Source organism: Thalassophryne amazonica, chromosome 10 (assembly GCF_902500255.1).
Source record: "Thalassophryne amazonica chromosome 10, fThaAma1.1, whole genome shotgun sequence".
Classification (NCBI taxonomy): domain Eukaryota; kingdom Metazoa; phylum Chordata; class Actinopteri; order Batrachoidiformes; family Batrachoididae; genus Thalassophryne; species Thalassophryne amazonica.
In genome coordinates, this window is record NC_047112.1 from 90935097 (window position 1) to 90953560 (window position 18464).

The following is an 18464-nucleotide window of genomic DNA, read 5'->3' on the forward strand; positions in this document are numbered from 1 at the left end:
CAATAACATGGAGGGTGAGGAGCGATCTGTCCTGCCGTTTGGATAAGACGGCCGATTAAAACAGTGGCCGTCTTCTTCAAAGCCGTCTAAAATGCGGAGTTTACCGAAGGAGCTGTTGGTGTGCGTGTCAGTGTGTGTGTGTGTGCATGTGGAGTCAACAGGCTGCAGACTTTGAGGGAGGGGGATTCCTGAATGGAGGCATGACACTTTACACTCTGCTGAGAACCATCAATGCACGCAGCAAGCGCGGAGCAGAGAGAGGATTTTAACCTGAGTGAACATGTTAAAAAAACAAAACCAAATCATGGAGCTGCCTTTACTTCTCTTTGAACTTTCTCTCCCGGTGTGATTCTGCCGTTACCGTCCTGTTCACACCATGTGCGCATTGTATACTGAATTTATGAGATCATGAGATGAAATAAACGGTCAAATATCTTTAAAAACATATTTAAAAAATGAGAATATATGAATGAACTGAGCAAAAATTACGCATACATGGGTTAAAAAAACCCTGACGTGGAGAAGCTGTGGTGATGTTCAGAGGCACAGATCACAAAAAGCAGGTGAGAACTCTGAACATTAACAGCTGTTATTTTCCAAAGGTATGTATTTGTTCAATCTTGAGCTTAATGTAGTGTTTAAGCACAAAATGTGACTGATGAGGAGAAACAATTTCAGAAATGCAACAGAAACAACCAGAAATCAGAAAAAGTTGGGACTGTATGTAAAATGAAGATAAAAATAAAAATGTTGCACTAGTCCCAGTTTCCCCACTCACAGAAGCCAAACATTCTTCCAGAGTTGTGTAGCCTTATACTACGATGGTAGAATATAAAGAAGGGAAAAAAGAAAAAAAAATAGACAATATATTCGTCAATCGCAATTATTTGGCTGACAATTAATCGTCTCAAGAAATTCCTAATCATGACAACCATATGAAGATTATTTTATTAATTACACAGATGTATCATAAAACAAATGGTGACTGGTTTATAACACAATTATGACAGAGTTTGAGGGGATGGTCCGCGAATGACATTTAGCGCCAGGAAATATACTGGTTCTTTGTTTAATAAGAGCCGCAAAATATACCCTGTTCTTTGTTTAATAACACAGTTTTTCATTGGTCTAGCTCAGTGTGATAACCAATTATTGAACGTGTTTTAATGTGGCTCAATCTGTATCAGAACAAAAATCTTTTCTTAGAATTTTGCAGGCGCCTGTTAGACAAAGCGATCAAATTCAAGAAAGAGATTATTTAGTGGATATATTTTTGACCAGTGCAGCCAATTGCCGTAAGTAGTATTTTATGTTTTTTATCTATGTAGTTTGAAGATGTCTTAGTGAAAGGATTAAGCATCCATGACGAGTGTTCGATAAATTTCGAAATTCAAATTGCTTACGAATTTTGGCATTTCGAAAACAAAATGCTTAGCTCATGTTGTAAGTTAATAACCATTCATTTATTGAAAAAATTATTATTTTTCACATATTTGAAACTCCGAGTGGATGCGAACCCAACCCTTTTGTTGTGTGGGCCGCCAGAAGAGGAGGTACTGCTGGCCCACCACCAGAGGGCGCCCTGCCTGAAGTGCGGGCTTCAGGCACAAGAGGGCGCTGCTGCCACGGACACAGCTGGGGGTGACAGCTGTCACTCATTATCTCATGACAGCTGTCACCAATCTTCACTTCATCATACTATTCCATAAAACCCGGATTTCATCTCCACCTCGTTGCCGAGATAACTTCGACCTGTTAAGGTATAACTCTCAGCCGTTATTGTGCCGAATGCACGTAATCTGTTCTTGAGACTTTTGCAGACTTACCTGGTGATTACTCGCAGCTGGAGCTGGGGTTTGCGGATTGTGGAGGAGTTGACGCTCTTCACTCCTCACATGAAACTCGATAAGTAGTCATTCAGGCGCTGCACGTTACTGTGTTACTGTGTTTCAGGTGGAGGTGGAATCTCCACCATTGTTGTTACTGGGTGTACACACACCCACATCTTATTGTTTCTGCTCCTCGCCAGCAGTACCAGATCCGACACTGGGAGACGGTGGCCACCTGAAGACTTGGGAATTGGCGGCTCCAGTATTCTCCGGGTTCGGTGGCGGAGGAAATGGTGTGGTTCCGGTTCTTCTCAGGACAGACGTCTTCTATCCTCGAGCCTGCCCACATGTCATCTTTGTGGATTGACTGTTTGCAAAATTCTGTAGTCCTCTGTATTGTGGTTGTGCTCATTCACAACAGTAAAGTGTTCATATTCGACTCTTTCATTGTTCGTTCATTTACGCCCCCTGTTGTGGGTCCGTGTCACTACACTTTCCCAACAGGATATCTCGGCCAGCGTCATGGATCCCAAGGGGCGTCACCCATCTGTTGAACAGCCAGTGGAAGAGCAGGATGCACAGGCGTCTGCAGGAGGCGTGATTGGTGAGTTGCAGCAAATCCTCACCGCCTTTACCGCTCGGTTGGATCTTATGACCGAGCAAAACGTCATCCTTAATCGCAGGATGGAGGCTCTCACCGCACAGGTGGAAGCGCGCGCTCAGGGCGCTGCTGCAGCTCCTCCTCCTGCCGACCCAGTGCAGAATATAGACGTTCCACTGGTCGTTCAACGACCCCCCCCACCATCCCCTGAAGCATACATATAAGTCCCCCAGAGCCGTACGGAGGTTGTGTGGAGATGTGCGCGGACTTTCTTATGCAGTGTTCGCTCGTCTTTGCACAGCGTCCCATCATGTACGCGTCTGACGCCAGTAAGGTGGCTTATGTAATTAACTTGCTTCGTGGTGAGGCACGCGCTTGGGCTACAGCGCTTTGGGAGCAAAATTCATGGCTCCTTACCACTTATACTGGGTTTGTGAAGGAGTTCAGAATGGTTTTTGATCACCCTAACAGAGGAGAGACCGCTTCAACAGTGCTGCTGTCAATGAGACAGGGGCGCCGGAGTGCAGCCGAGTATGCAGTCGACTTCCGCATCGCGGCTGCGAGGTCCGGCTGGAATAACGTTGCGCTCCGCACCGCCTTCATAAACGGACTGTCGTCGGTCCTGAAGGAGCACCTGGTAGCGAAGGAAGAACCGCGGGATTTAGATGGGCTTATTGATCTCGTTATATGGTTAGACAATCGGTTGGAGGAACGCTGTCGGGAGCGAGACGAAGGACGTGGCCGGGCACGCGCCATCCCTCTCCCTTCCGGGTCCGAAAAGGTTTCGCCCTCCCCACGCTCCACAGCCTCAACGCTCCGTGTGGCTACAGCTCCCCCTGCTGACGAAGCTATGGACACGAGCAGGGCCACATTTTACAGACAGAGGAGGCTGGCCCGCGGGGAGTGCTTTGCCTGCGGCTCGAGTGAGCACCAGCAGAGAGACTGCCCCAAGCGGTTTAAACACCAATGCCCGCCCCTAGAAACTGGGCTTAGGGTGGGCCAAGACATTCACGTGGGACACACACATATTTCCACACGACTCCCAGTTACAATCCTGAGCGGGGATTTAACCCTTCAAGCCCCAGCACTGGTGGACACGGGGTCAGAAGGGAATCTGCTAGACAGCAGATGGGCTAGGGAGGTAGGGCTCCCTCTGGTGGCGCTCCCTTCGCCATTGCAGGTGCGGGTACTAGATGGCACCCTTCTCCCTTTAATCACGCACAAGACACAACCTGTAACTCTGGTGGTGTCTGGAAATCATCGGGAGGAGATCGAGTTTTTTGTGACTCCCTCTACCTCCAGAGTGATTTTGGGCTTCCCGTGGATGTTGAAACACAATCCCCGGATTGATTGGCCGTCTGGGGTGGTGGTTCATTGGAGCGAAACTTGCCATCGGAGGTGTTTAGGTTCCTCGGTTCCTCCCGGTTTACAGGCTAAAGAGGAGGTCAAAGTCCCTCCCAATCTGACGGCGGTGCCGGTTGAATACCACGATCTTGCTGACGTTTTCAGCAAGGATCTGGCACTCACCCTTCCCCCGCACCGTCCGTACGATTGTGCCATTGATTTGATTCCAGGCGTGGAGTTCCCGTCCAGCAGGCTGTACAACCTCTCACGACCTGAGCGCGAATCAATGGAGACCTACATCCGGGACTCATTAGCTGTCGGGCTGATCCGGAATTCCACCCTCCCCGATGGGTGCAGGTTTCTTTTTTGTGGGCAAGAAAGATGGCGGACTCCGTCCATGCATTGATTATAGGGGGCTGAATGAGATTACGGTTCGCAATCGATACCTGTTGCCCTTGTTAGATTCCGTGTTCACCCCCCTGCATGGAGCCAAAATCTTTACAAAGTTGGATCTTAGGAATGCGTATCACCTGGTTCGGGTCCGGAAGGGAGACGAGTGGAAGATGGCATTTAACACCCCATTAGGTCATTTTGAGTACCTGGTCATGCCGTTCGGCCTCACTAACGCCCCCGCGACGTTCCAAGCTTTGGTTAATGATGTCTTGCGGGACTTCCTGCACCGATTCGTCTTCGTATATCTGGACAATATAATCATCTTTTCTCCGGACCCTGAGACTCATGTCCAGCGTGTACGTCAGGTCCTGCAGCGGTTGTTGGAGAACCAGCTGTTTGTGAAGGGCGAGAAGTGCGAGTTCCACCGCACTTCTTGTTATGTGTCGGACGCAGCCCGGAGAACCGACCAGCGTTTGAAGGACCCAGTATAAAATAAGCAGAGCACGGTACAAAGGATAACAGAATTTAATGAACATAACAGTGCTGTGATAAATATAAAAGTGCGCGGTCTGGCGTGGCGGATTTGCGGTGTGCTCCCAGCAGCACAAAACGGTCCAGGAGCCAGAACCAGTTCGGACCCAAGGACCCCGCCGACACCCCCCAGGTGGCCGCGACAAACCGAGTCTGTGAAAGAAGAAATCATCATGTGAGTCCACACTCTACACACAGAGGGACTGCTCAAAGGTGTACAAACAGCAAACACTTCCTGGCTTAATCACTAATCAGCTTCCCACCCTGCAGGCATAGAACACCCTGCTTACAAAACTCCACAGCAGTGGAAGCTGATTAAACGACTACATACAGCTCAATATAATAAGGTGTGAGGGACACCATATTTACTGACTGTATAAATGTTAGTCACAAAATCTAACGTACCTCAGGAAGTGTGCTGACGAGCGTGAGACCTCACCCCCTCCTCTTTCACAGACCATGCATCAAACCTGGACGTTCTCTGCATCCACTGATGATGAGATGGCTCTCGAGACGACGATCTCACCTGTCTGGTCACAAGATCGAGTCTCTGGCAAATACACACTGTGTACTCCAGTCTTAAATGCCACCATGTTCCAATCCATGTAGATGCACCACAGCTGTGAGTCCTGACGAGCCGCAGGTGATCAGCCTCAGGTGATCAGGGTGAGGTCCTGATAAACTCAGCTACACAGCCACTCAGTCCCAAATGCAAGCCACCTGGAAGGAAAAACAAAAGACAGAAACAAAAAGGCAGCCAGGCCCCCCAGCCATACAACAGTACCCCACCCTCACGGGAAGCCTCCCGGCGACCACACAAACCTGGCCCAGGAGAAACACCCCCCTCCAGGGACCATGGCTGGAAACCGTATCCGCATTCATCTTCCAACAGAATCTTCATCTAACAGAACGGTTGATGTCTTCTCCTCTGGCTGCATCTTTGCCCTTGTTTCTATCAGTCAGTTAGCACAGGTGTGGCCAGGAGTTCTTGAACCTGTGCGGTCAGCCTTTGTCCAACCATGTTCACAGTCTGATTAGTCATAAAACAAAAAAGACAAACACAAACAACCAAAACACCCCCCCCTCCCCAGGGGACCGTCCCATCAAACCCCGGGAAGAGGAGAAAAGAAAAACACAACCCAAACTTAAGCTTACAAATAAAAATGCTAACACCCCCCCCTCCCCAGAGGACCGTTCCATCAAACCCCGGGAAGGGGAGAAAAGAAAACCCAAACTTAAGCTAGCAAATAAAAACACTAACACCCCCCCCCCCCCCCCAACGACATGTAGGGACCAACACCCCCAGAGGACATCCCGCCAGCTCCAGGAGTAATAACCACAGCCGAGGTCCCTCTGGGATCCAATGTCACCCACGGGGACTCCCAGCGCCTCCCAGAGGACCATTCCATCAACCCCAGGAGACGCCTCCCCTCATGACCAATGGACCCAGCCCCGGCCGTCTATGGCTAGATAGACCCACAGCCCTCTCCCCCCCAGAGGACACCACAGTCAAACCCTGAGGGCGGAAACTGGGGGGAAAACAAAAGGAGAAAAAAAAAACATACAAACGAAACAACCCCAACCCCACCCCCTTGGCGCAGTGGAAACTGGAAGCACGTCCAGTGTCACCAACCGTGACTATACCCCAGAAGCCAACCGGGAGGAGTGGAACAGCGGTTATGGCAGACGGCACAAAACGGCGCCACTCCTCCGACTTCCAAACCAGCCACCAGCTGCGGGTATATCCCACTGCCCCAAACCTCAGCCACGCCGATGGCAGACGGCTCAAAGGCGCGCTGAAGCTGGAGGTGGAACAGGGAATCAACAAACAAAAACACCCCCCCCCCCCCCCAGGTGCAGAGGTTACCTGGGAAACGCCCAGCATAACCAAACTGCACCACTCCAGCAACGCCGACACTACGGCTCACACGGCTGGAGCCAGAGGAGAAGAGAGGGAACAAAAAGAAAATAGCCCAAACCCCCCCCCTCCCCTCCCGGGTGCAGAGGTTACCTGGGAAACGCCCAGCATAACCAAACTGCACCACTCCAGCATCGCCGACTCTACGGCTCACCCGGCTGGAGTCAGAGGAGAAGAGAGGGCATAACAAATAACAAAACAAAAAAAAAGAAAAAACAACCCAATTACCCCCCCATGACCCCCCAGGGGACCGTCCCATCAAACCCTGGGAGGTGAAACTGAAAGAAATAAAAAGAAAGACTAACAGACTAACATAAAGTTGCTTGGGTCCTTTTTTGCTCCAGACAGAACTGCAGGGTCACGACCCCAGACACTAAATAGTGTACAAATAAAAACCCCACACAAAAAAACCAACTCAAAAAACACCCACACAAAATGAACACACACAAAACTAATAAGTGGTTTATACCGTCAAGCTCAAACAAATGGAACACACCTGTTCCAACTTAAGAGCTTGACGGTAATGTGACTCAGTCACCAAAAGAGGGAGCCAAAGTGCTAAAAATGAAAAACCCCCTTTGGTAACTGAGAAAACAAACTCATGCTGCCTTTCTGTGCGCAGCTCTGTGTAACACACAACCAAAAATGTGATTTAACTAAATAACACCGGAGCTGACACAACAGACGCAGTAGTTATCTTCATCTGGGGAAACGGGGCTACAACTGTCACACGGGAAGCACAGCGACCCGTGCCACAGAGCTCCGCCGTGCGCGTGCACCCATTACAGACACACTCTTGCAGCTCCCGTTTAAACCTCTTATCCGGTCGGAGCGTGACGCGAAGCCGTCGCCAGTCACACTCCACCACGACCCTCGGATAAGGCACAAACACAGGAAGACGGCTGCATGAGCGCTCAAATCAGTATTCAGTAATGGGTTCTCCAACGCGCACCATCCGGGCGGAGAGCACCCGCAACTGATCCGGATAACTTCTGAACGTCTGCTGCCGCCTTCCCGGCGCGTTACCGTCTCTGCTACCGCTGGGTCCGTGATGTTTGGCCAGAGACTACTGTTATGTGTCGGACGCAGCCCGGAGAACCGACCAGCGTTTGAAGGACCCAGTATAAAATAAGCAGAGCACGGTACAAAGGATAACAGAATTTAATGAACATAACAGTGCTGTGATAAATATAAAAGTGCGCGGTCTGGCGTGGTGGATTTGCGGTGTGCTCCGAGCAGCACAAAACGGTCCAGGAGCCAGAACCAGTTCGGACCCAAGGACCCCGCCGACACCCCCCAGGTGGCCGCGACAAACCGAGTCTGTGAAAGAAGAAATCATCATGTGAGTCCACACTCTACACACAGAGGGACCGCTCAAAGGTGTACAAACAGCAAACACTTCCTGGCTTAATTACTAATCAGCTTCCCACCCTGCAGGCATAGAACACCCTGCTCACAAAACTCCACAGCAGTGGAAGCTGATTAAACGACTACATACAGCTCAATATAATAAGGTGTGAGGGACACCATATTTACTGACTGTATAAATGTTAGTCACAAAATCTAACGTACCTCAGGAAGTGTGCTGACGAGCGTGAGACCTCACCCCCTCCTCTTTCACAGACCATGCATCAAACCTGGACGTTCTCTGCATCCACTGATGATGAGATGGCTCTCGAGATGACGATCTCACCCGTCTGGTCACAAGGTCGAGTCTCTGGCAAATACACACTGTGTACTCCAGTCTTAAATGCCACCATGTTCCAATCCATGTAGATGCACCACAGCTGTGAGTCCTGACGAGCCGCAGGTGATCAGCCTCAGGTGATCAGGGTGAGGTCCTGATAAACTCAGCTACACAGCCACTCAGTCCCAAATGCAAGCCACCTGGAAGGAAAAACAAAAGACAGAAACAAAAAGGCAGCCAGGCCCCCCCAGCCATACAACACTTCTTTGTCCTTCCTGGGGTTTATCATCTCCTCCAACTCCGTCGCCCCTGATCCGGCCAAGGTTGCGGCGGTGAGAGATTGGCCCCAACCAACAAGCCGTAGGAAGCTGCAACAGTTCCTCGGCTTTGCAAATTTCTACAGGAGGTTCATTAAGGGCTAAAGTCAGGTAGTTAGCCCCCTGACAGCCCTGACCTCTCCAAAAGTCCCCTTCACCTGGTCGGATCGGTGCGAAGCCGCGTTCAAGGAGTTGAAACGACGATTCCCGACTGCACCAGTTCTGGTGCAGCCTGACCCTAGCCGCCAGTCTGTGGTTGAAGTGGACGCCTCTGACTCAGGGATAGGAGCCGTGCTATCCCAGAGCGGAGAGACCGATAAGGTTCTTCACCCGTGTGCCTACTTTTCTCGCAGGTTGACCCCGGCTGAACAGAACTATGACGTCGGCAACCGAGAACTCCTTGTGGTGAAAGAGGCTCTTGAGGAGTGGAGACACCTGTTGGAGGGAGCGTCTGTGCCGTTCACGGTTTTCACTGACCATCGGAACCTGGAGTATATCAAGACCGCCAAGCAGCTGAACCCCAGGCAAGCCTGCTGGTCACTGTTCTTCTGACGTTTTGACTTCCGGATCACCTATCGCCCCGGGACCAAGAACCAGAGATCGGATGCCTTGTCCCGGGTACACGAAGACGAAGTCAAAACAGAGCTGTCGGATCCACCGGAGCCCATCATTCCGGAGTCCACTATCGTGGCCACCCTCACCTGGGACGTGGAGAAGACCGTCCGGGAGGCCCTGGCACGGAGCCCGGATCCCGGAACTGGGCCGAAGAATCGACTTTACGTCCCACCAGAGGCCAGAGCTGCAGTCTTGGATTTGTGTCACGGTTCCAAGCTCTCCTGTCATCCAGGGGTGCGAAGGACCGTGACAGTTGTCCGGCAGCGCTTCTGGTGGGCGTCTATGGAGGCCGACGTCCGGGAGTATATCCAGGCCTGCACCACCTGTGCCAGGGGCAAGGCAGACCACCAAAGGTCCCAAGGACTTCTCCAGCTGCTTCCTGTGCCTCATCGCCTCTGGTCCCATATCGGCCTGGATTTCGTCACGGGCCTCCCGCCGTCCCAGGGCAACACCACCATCCTCACGATAGTGGACCAATTTTCCAAGGCGGCCCACTTCGTGGCCCTCCCGAAGCTCCCTACGGCCCAGGAGACAGCAGACCTCCTGGTCCACCACGTCGTTCGTCTGCTTGGGAGACCTACTGACGTTGTCTCGGATCGTGGTCCCCAGTTTTCCTCTCAAGTCTTGAGGAGTTTCTGCAGGGAACTGGGGGCCACCGTGAGTCTCTCGTCGGGGTACCACCCACAGACGAACGGACAGGCAGAACGGGCCAACCAAGAGTTGGAACAGACCCTCCGCTGTGTGACATCCACGCACCCGACGGCCTGGAGTAACCATCTGGCATGGATCGAGTATGCACATAACAGCCAGGTGTCTTCTGCCACCAGCCTCTCCCCGTTTGAGGTGTGTTTGGGGTACCAGCCCCCATTGTTTCCCGTGGTGGAGGGAGAGGTCGGTGTGCCCTCGGTCCAGGCCCACCTGCGGAGGTGCCGTCGGGTGTGGCGCACCGCCCGTTCTGCCTTGTTGAAGGCCCGAACGAGGGCTAAGGCCCATGCAGACCGCCGGCGGGCAGGAGGTGTGGTTATCAACGAAGGACATCCCCCTCCAAATGGACTCCCCTAAGTTGAAGGACAGGTACATTGGACCATTCAAAATCCTCAAGATCCTCAGCCCTGCCGCAGTGAAGCTCCAACTCCCAGCTTCACCGCAGATCCATCCTGTTTTCCATGTGTCCAGACTGAAACCACACCACACCTCACCCCTCTGTGCTCCTGGTCCGGCGCCGCCTCCTGCCCGGATCATTGACGGGGAGCCGGCTTGGACAGTGCGCCGTCTCCTGGACGTCCGTCGAATGGGCTGGGGGTTCCAGTATTTGGTGGACTGGGAGGGGTATGGACCCGAAGAACACTCCTGGGTGAAGAGGAGCTTCATCCTGGACCCGGCCCTCCTGGCCGATTTCTACCGCCGACACCCGGATAAACCCGGTCGGGCACCAGGGGGCGCCCGTTGAGGGGGGGGTCCTGTTGTGTGGGCCGCCAGAAGAGGAGGTACTGCTGGCCCACCACCAGAGGGCGCCCTGCCTGAAGTGCGAGCTTCAGGCACGAGAGGGTGCTGCCGCCACGGACACAGCCGGGGGTGACAGCTGTCACTCATTATCTCATGACAGCTGTCACCCATCTTCACTTCATCATACTCCTCATCCGTGTCACTACACTTTCCTAACACCTTTTCATTTTCTGCTTGCTTTTCTTTCCACACTGATGTTCGCTTGGACTGGTCTGTTGAATAAACTGTAAAATAATTGCCACGAAAATATGAGCCCAGCAGCAACAGTGTTCAGTGATGGTAGTATGGAGACAAAACCTGCAGATGTTAGGGGAACCTATGCCCAATTTTTGTTTGTGGTTATTTTATTTTTGCTTTAGAAATCTGCATTGTAAAACACAAACCACTTGACCTCAAAGATGGGAATGATTGTTTAAAAACTTTAACATTGGCTGTTCCTGAGAGCTTTCCAAACAGGTTTGAAAAGGCCTAAAATCGCAGCCCCCAGCCCGGGGCTTCGCCCCTGGACCCCATTGGGGGCCTAGGTGGCCCCCAAACCCCTCGACAAATTAGTTTCAGGCTTAGCCATATTGCCTCAATGTATTCAGGAGCTCCATTTCCTCATGGAACTGGTTACATTTACAGAAAACATTCATTTACTTCACGGAGGACGTCTGTATGTCTGTTGTTGTATAAGTTTTGTAGATTCATGTGAGAAGTGTCAAGCAATGCAAGAGGGAGATGAGTAATATTCAAAGTGGTACAAATCCTATTAGAACAATGCGCATACATTGGAAAGCTGATGATAACTATACATGGGGTAGAAGTAGCAAAACTTAAATAAATTAAGTGGAATAGTAAACATAGGCATGAAATGCAAATAGTGATATAATAACTGATCTGTAATCAACATTCACAAATATTTATCATTTACAGAAAGTGTCCTCAACGGTGGAGCAATACAAATAGATTTGGAGTGATAGATACAGTCTACTTTTCATCAATTCACAACTAACATTTATCATTTATAAGAATTTTTTGTTGCATCTGCCCAAAATGTCAATCAAAAACAACTCACAGTGACTGAATTAGTTACTGGCTCTTAGCATGTGGGGCTGACCTGCTGTCGAACTTGTATCTTGCCATGGCGGTGGCAAATAGAGAGAGGGAAGTGAGAGAAATCATTCTCCAAAACTTTGCAGAAACGTTATCGCGCTTTTTACACATAAAAGAACTGTCACAGGTCAATACAAAATTTTTCAATGGCTGTTGATGGGTCTTCATATTTCACTGAGATCAAAATGTTATGTTTTTCTTTTGCTGTCTTTGCGTTGCAGTTATGCTGTAGTAAGAGCAGAGCAACGCAGGGAACTTGGTATTGAAGAATCACCATGTGAAATCAGTGCAGACAAGGTAATAATTTGGTCCAAAATGAGTTACTCTTATAAATTATTTACAGATTTGTACAAATGACATGAGCGCATTTAGATCCAGTTAGCAACTTTCCTTACCGATTGCAGTGACATTGTCCCTGTTCTCACAGCACTCCCAACATCCTGATTCTGAGTCTCAGATCAACACATCCAGTATAATGGATATTCTAGAGCACTTGGACAGGAGCTGTCCACCGTCAGCGTCTTCTCGCAGCTCACGCAAATCCTCACAGACTGTGATGTCTAACCCAGCCTGTAAAATGGCTCAACAAATGAATATTACAGGCCAGCACAGTATTCCAATGACTGAAAACATTCTGTACTGTTTTCCTCTTAGCGTCACAGGTTAAGCTTCAGGAAGACAGACATATCCCAGATTACCAGTCTGCTGCTGAGGTCACATTACAGAGAAGATCATCTGTCAGTAGTGAGGTTAGTGAATGGTCATCACAGTCTGGTGTACAATGTCACTAATGGTGTTCAAGGTCAGGAGGGATTGACATAAGGATAAGCAGATTTAATACTCTGAATGTGATCTGTCCCTGTTCTTCATGACGCCTTTTCCCCAACTTTGTATTTCCACCAGCAGTCCGTGAGCTGCCCAAACACAGTACAGAGCGTGGCACAATCTCTGGTTTCACGGCCATCTGAAAAGGTTCAGACGAGTGGCCAAGTAAGATATTGTTCTGATTCATTTGAAAAAGGATCTCATTCAGACCTCCACTAAAGTTCCACATTGCTCCTCACCTTTTTGTTGGCAAACAGCAAAAGAGTGGATTACAGATATCCAGATATATCTGCTGTGTGTACAGTCATTACAAATGGTGGTGACTGCAAAGTCAAATTCAATAGTCACTGCATTTTCTGTGTATTCTTGCAATTTATATCAAACACCCAGCAAATTTCTATGAAATCCTTAATGGTTTTATCTTGTATTTTCAAACTGGTGTCATCATTAAGAGACATTCTAAATATTAACAAGCCACCTTCCTTGAATATACAAGTTTGTGTCCCTTGGCAGATTGTGTATTCGGTGTACAGTATAGTGATCCCAAAAGTCCAGTGATACATTTTTCTATTAATCACTCCAACATTTTCCACCAACTACACTACATACATTGTAGTGTAGTTGGTGGAAGTGAGTATTTTGACATTATCATCATTTTTGTGCCTATTTTCCCAACTACACGCTGTATAAAACTGAATGCTTATTGGAATTAAGCATTCTCAGGCGATATGTATTCATGTAATGACGGTGTGGCCTATTGTAATTAACACCTGATCTCAAGGTGTGCATACTTATAAGGCAGCTTCTGTACCTCAGCTAAAGAGGTTTAAGAGACACTGAAATGTCAAAAATGGTAAAATGCTTTTCAGAGGAATTCAGCATTCTTAATGCTTAAGCTATGAAGGTGTGATCACTGAACAGTCAGACATTTTGTTGCAAATAGCAGAGTCACAAGAAATGTGTGGAGGAGAAAAAATGAAAAAGATTTGAGAAGAAATAAAAGTGACACTATCAGGAACCCATTATCCTCCAGTTCCAACATATAGCAGAACTGCAAGTGGCCTGAAGTCAAGTACAAAGTGTTCAGTGCTCAGACACATGGGCAAGATAAGGAAGGCTGAAACACGACCACTACTGAAGACTCAAAAGTTGAAATGACAAGACTGGGACGAGAAATATCTGAAGACAGATTTTTCAAAGGGTTTATGGATGGATGAAATAAGAGTGACTTTTGATGGACCCATGGTTGGATCACTCATGAAGACACAGCGCCACTTCAAGTCAGTCACCAGCGAGGAGGAGAAGGGGTACTCATGCTGGTGGCTATAATTAGGGCCTTTTCACACATAGTACGAATAAGTACAACTCAGGGCGACTCACAGCAGAACAGCTTGTATGAGCAAACCACAAAAACACGCGGGAACACAGTGCGAGCAGCTGCGCGATGTGGACAGATGTTAGTTCATGTCCGTTCAAACACAGTACGTGTTCCCCAGGCGTGACGTCCAGAACCACAGATCTCCGCAGCCGCTCCTGTAGGCGGCCACACCCCGTGTCAGTTCAGTGCACACACCAACATGTCACTGTGTCTGTTTGCAAAGCCACACTCGTGGGACACTTAGACAAATTTCACATCCAGCTCAACAGTGATCGTGTTAATAGTGCGAATGTCCACACGTTTTCAAACTGCCAAGTGAGCGGTGTTAGATGCTCATGTGTGTCAGCTGGAATTTGGCCGACACCTACCGTGAGAGGGTTTGATAGGCTCTCACAGCGCACACTCTGTCTTTCAGCCGCTCGTGTGCGCAAATAGCTGTAGCAACAGGTGTACAAGGCGTTAGAGGCAGCTATGATTTTACACACGATTGCACACGATTCCTGCTTCATGCTCACTTCATGCGCAATTTGACCATATTCGCACTATGTGTGAAGGGGCCCTTAAGGATGAGCCAGACTTAAACTCAGCTCCCAAACGAACTGTCAGTTTTTAAAAGATACTTTCTTCAACCAGTAATACAGGAAAATGTCTGCATCATTCAAGAAGGGCTGGGGTACCCGGCGCTGTCCGGGTTAACCTGTTTTAGACATAAGCCAAATGCCAATCATTTTAATCAAAACAATTGCCCAACATTTGTTTTTGTAATGCTGATGTCGTATAAATATAATAGTTAATGAGCTAAAGTTTGTCCAGCAGAACTATAAGAGGTGGACTCCCCAAACTAAGTGGAAATATTTGGTTAAAAGACAAACACATTTGAAGTCCTTCATGCAGACTTTGTTTTGCAATCAAATTTATAACAAAATTACACACAAAAGTTAGGTAAAAGTAAATGTAAATATCTGAATCAAAATTGAAGTAGTGGTGTATTTCACTGTTTTACATTGCAATTTTACAAACAAAAAATGAATGTATTCAGACAGGAAGGCAAATTGGGTTGTACAGGACAGTCAGGTGCTTAACAGTTGAGAACATAAAGTAGCTGGGGCAACAAAAGACTGGGAAAGTTGATGAATGTTCAAAGAACACCTAATTGGAAACACGTGAGTGTCATGATTGGATATAAAAGGAACATCCCCAAAAGGCTCAGCCATTCACAAGCAAAGATGGTGTGAGGATCGCCACTTTGTGAACAACTGCATGAAAAAATAGTCCAACAGTTTAAGAACAATGTTTCTCAACGTTCAGTTGCAAGGAATTTAGGGATTCCATCATCTACAGTCCATAATATAATCAGGAGATTCAGAGAATCTGGAGAACTTTTTACACGTAAGCGGCAAGGCCGAAAACCAACATTGAATGCCCGTGACCTTCGATCCCTCAGGCGGTACTGCATTAAAAACCGACATCATTGCGTATAGGAGCTTACCATGTGGGCTCAGGAACACTTCAGAAAACCAGTGTCAGTTAACACAGTTCATCGCTACATCTACAAGTGCAAGTGCAAGTTCAACAATTAGTGTCCTCAGTTCCCAAACGCTTATTGAGTGTTGTTAAAAAGGAAAGGTGATGTAACACAGTGGGAAACATACCACTGTCCCAGCTTTTTTGACACGTGTTGCAGGCATCCATTTCAAAATGAGCAGATATTTGCACAAAACCAAAAAAGTTTATCAATTTGAACATTAAATATTTTGTCTTTGTGGTGTATTCAATTGAATATAGGATGAAGAGGATTTGCAAATCATATTTTATTTTTATTCACATTTTACACAACGTCCCAACTTCATTGGAATTGGGGTTGTATTTTTAATCTTGTGTTCTTTTATGATTTTGCTTCCTCCAATTAAGGGTCACGGGGGGTGGGGGTGGGGGGCACTGGAGCCTATCCCAGCAGTCATAGGGCGTGAGGCGGGTTACACCCTGGAAAGGACGCCAGTCTGTCGCAAGGCCATATATAGACAAACATCCTCATTCACACGCACACCTACGAACAATTTTAAGTTTCTAGTCCACCCAACCTGCATGTCTTTGGATGTGGGAGGAAGAGGAAGCCGGAGCACTCGGAGGAAACCCATGAAAACACGGGGAGAACATGCAAACTCCACACAGGAAGGCCACAGGTGAGAATCAATCTCACGACCTTCTTGCTGTGAGGCAACAGTGCTAACCACTAAGTTACTGTGCTGCCCATCGTTAGATGTTGCATTTGAAATTACAGACCACAGACAGGCTTCAAAGTTAACACAAGGGTATGTTTAATTTCTCCCACTTGCCCGAACAAAGTATGAGCAGGTGTAAGGGTTGAGAGCACCATACATCTGTTTGTCTCATGTCCCAATCCCTTAGCACATCAGTAGTCCCTGTGGACAGAGCGCCACCTGTTGTAGTGTCCACTGGGACAAATTAATGCTGTATATGGAAAAAAAATTCAGTTGAGAATTCATAGGAAAAACAAAAACATTGTATGCAGTCAGAAACAATTGACATGTGCACAGATAAAAGAATGGACCAAAGAAATGTGCTGGGGCCGATAGTCAGATACATCACTCCTGTGTCACTGAAACGCTGGAAAATCTAACTGTAGGGTTTAATCAGCTGCAATAGTTCCACAACTAGTGGACATTAAACATTTGACCTTGCTTGAAGATATGCTTGTATCAGCCTGTGAAATACTCGTCTCAGGCCGCACCAGCTAAACATGCTTACTTACTGTCACTGCAACTGTATTTTCTCTTACAATATCCCCCCCCCCCCCCCCCACACACACACAGTCTGGGGATCGGTTTTCGAGCAACTTAGATGCCGTGCAGCACCTGAAGGAGCAGCTACAGCAGAGGACCAGACTGATAGAGACCAACATTCAGAGGCAGGAGGATGAGCTGCGGCAGATCCAGGATGAACTGCAGAAGGTTCAAGGACAGAGTCTGCAGGTGAGTCGCCCAAGAGTGTTCATATACAGTAAAACCCGTGTATAATGGATTCAGGTGGACCAGTGAATTTTGTCCAATATAATCAAAATCCACTATATGCATAAAATGGAGAAAATCCCGAAAATGGATTAGTTACAATCAGGAGGCAATGAACAATCTACGGGGAATCCCCAGCACCAATTAGGTTTACGTATTTCCTTGATTAACCGCCTGACCTTGAATATGGACCTGCCTTATTTGATGGCTGGGTCAAAACTTTGTCTGTCAAAAATAAAAGCCTGCCTTAAGTAAGCGCCAGGAATAATATGCATTGAAAAAGGATCACATTTAGTTGAATCACTGTTTTTTTTCTAAGTCTGCTCTGGAGTACTACCTTAAAGTCCTAAAGCCTGATTTATGCTTCTGCAACTCTGTAACTCTGTGGCCATGCAATGACATTGACGTCCGCGTTACCCTTTTAAAGTTCTCTGTCGCGTTGGTAGGTGTTGTAATGCAATTTACTGCAGGAACAGCTGCTTTTCTAGATCAGTTTGTCCCCCAACAACCTCCACATCTTTATATAATCATCAACTTCCAAACTAACCTTACGGTATGTGCAATTTGGTCATTTGAGTGTCTTTGTAGTTTTTAGACTCTGTGTTGTAAAGTTGGTTATATTTGTGGACTTTTCTGCCAAATGTTCCTTTGATTCATGATTGAAATGTCATCGATGTGCACACTGCAAAAACAAATATGACAGGAGAGGAAGGAATTAAAGCGGAAAAGTGACTAATCACAGCCCTTGCAGTCTCTGTCATTGAGTAGGTGCACGTCAGGTTATGGAGCTGGATCGCAGCCATGCAGAGGGCTCTGATCTAAAGTAGTTATATTTGTTTCGCCACACCCAGTGATATGCGTGAAACTTAACATCATATTGCAGTGCAGGCAACAAGCAGAATTTTGTTAATAATCACTGGCCTTGATTTATGCCCTGGACTCGTTTAGGTGCCAGGTCTGAGTACGGTTTGAGGAAAAAATAAAGGACCAGGCTTTTAATCAAGGAAATATAGTACCCACTTTCCTTGAATCGGCGAGTGTCTGTGCTGAATTTCATTTCGTACCTATACTGCGACTGGACACGCCCAGACTGCTCTGTCCAGTACGTGCGAGGGGTTTTTAATGGAAGTGCATTGTGATGGGACAGAATGCTATGTATGATGTGAGTGAAAATCCATTACACAAAATCTGGTAAATACGGTGTTTATTACATGGAAAACCATACAAAAGCATTGGGACTTTTGCTTTTGCCGGTGAATGTGAATACGATGATGGTTTAGGTGAATTTTACTGTACGAGGTCTGTTAGAAAAGTATCCGACCTTTTTATTTTTTTCAAAAACCTGATGGATTTGAATCACATGTGCTTGCATGAGCCAACCTTGAACCTTTGTGCG

The 18464-nt window shown here is 47.8% G+C and overlaps 1 protein-coding gene across 2 annotated transcripts in view; it reads left to right on the forward strand.

The window, feature by feature from the left end:
- Positions 1–18464, forward strand: part of clocka (clock circadian regulator a) — a 79397-nt gene that overhangs the window by 40328 nt on the left and 20605 nt on the right. For both annotated transcript variants that reach the window (XM_034180497.1, XM_034180498.1), the window contains exons 15-19: positions 12058–12133; positions 12264–12408; positions 12491–12585; positions 12740–12826; positions 16874–17032. In XM_034180497.1, coding sequence (XP_034036388.1) covers positions 12058–12133; positions 12264–12408; positions 12491–12585; positions 12740–12826; positions 16874–17032 — 562 coding nt within the window. The remainder of the gene's footprint in view (positions 1–12057; positions 12134–12263; positions 12409–12490; positions 12586–12739; positions 12827–16873; positions 17033–18464) is intronic.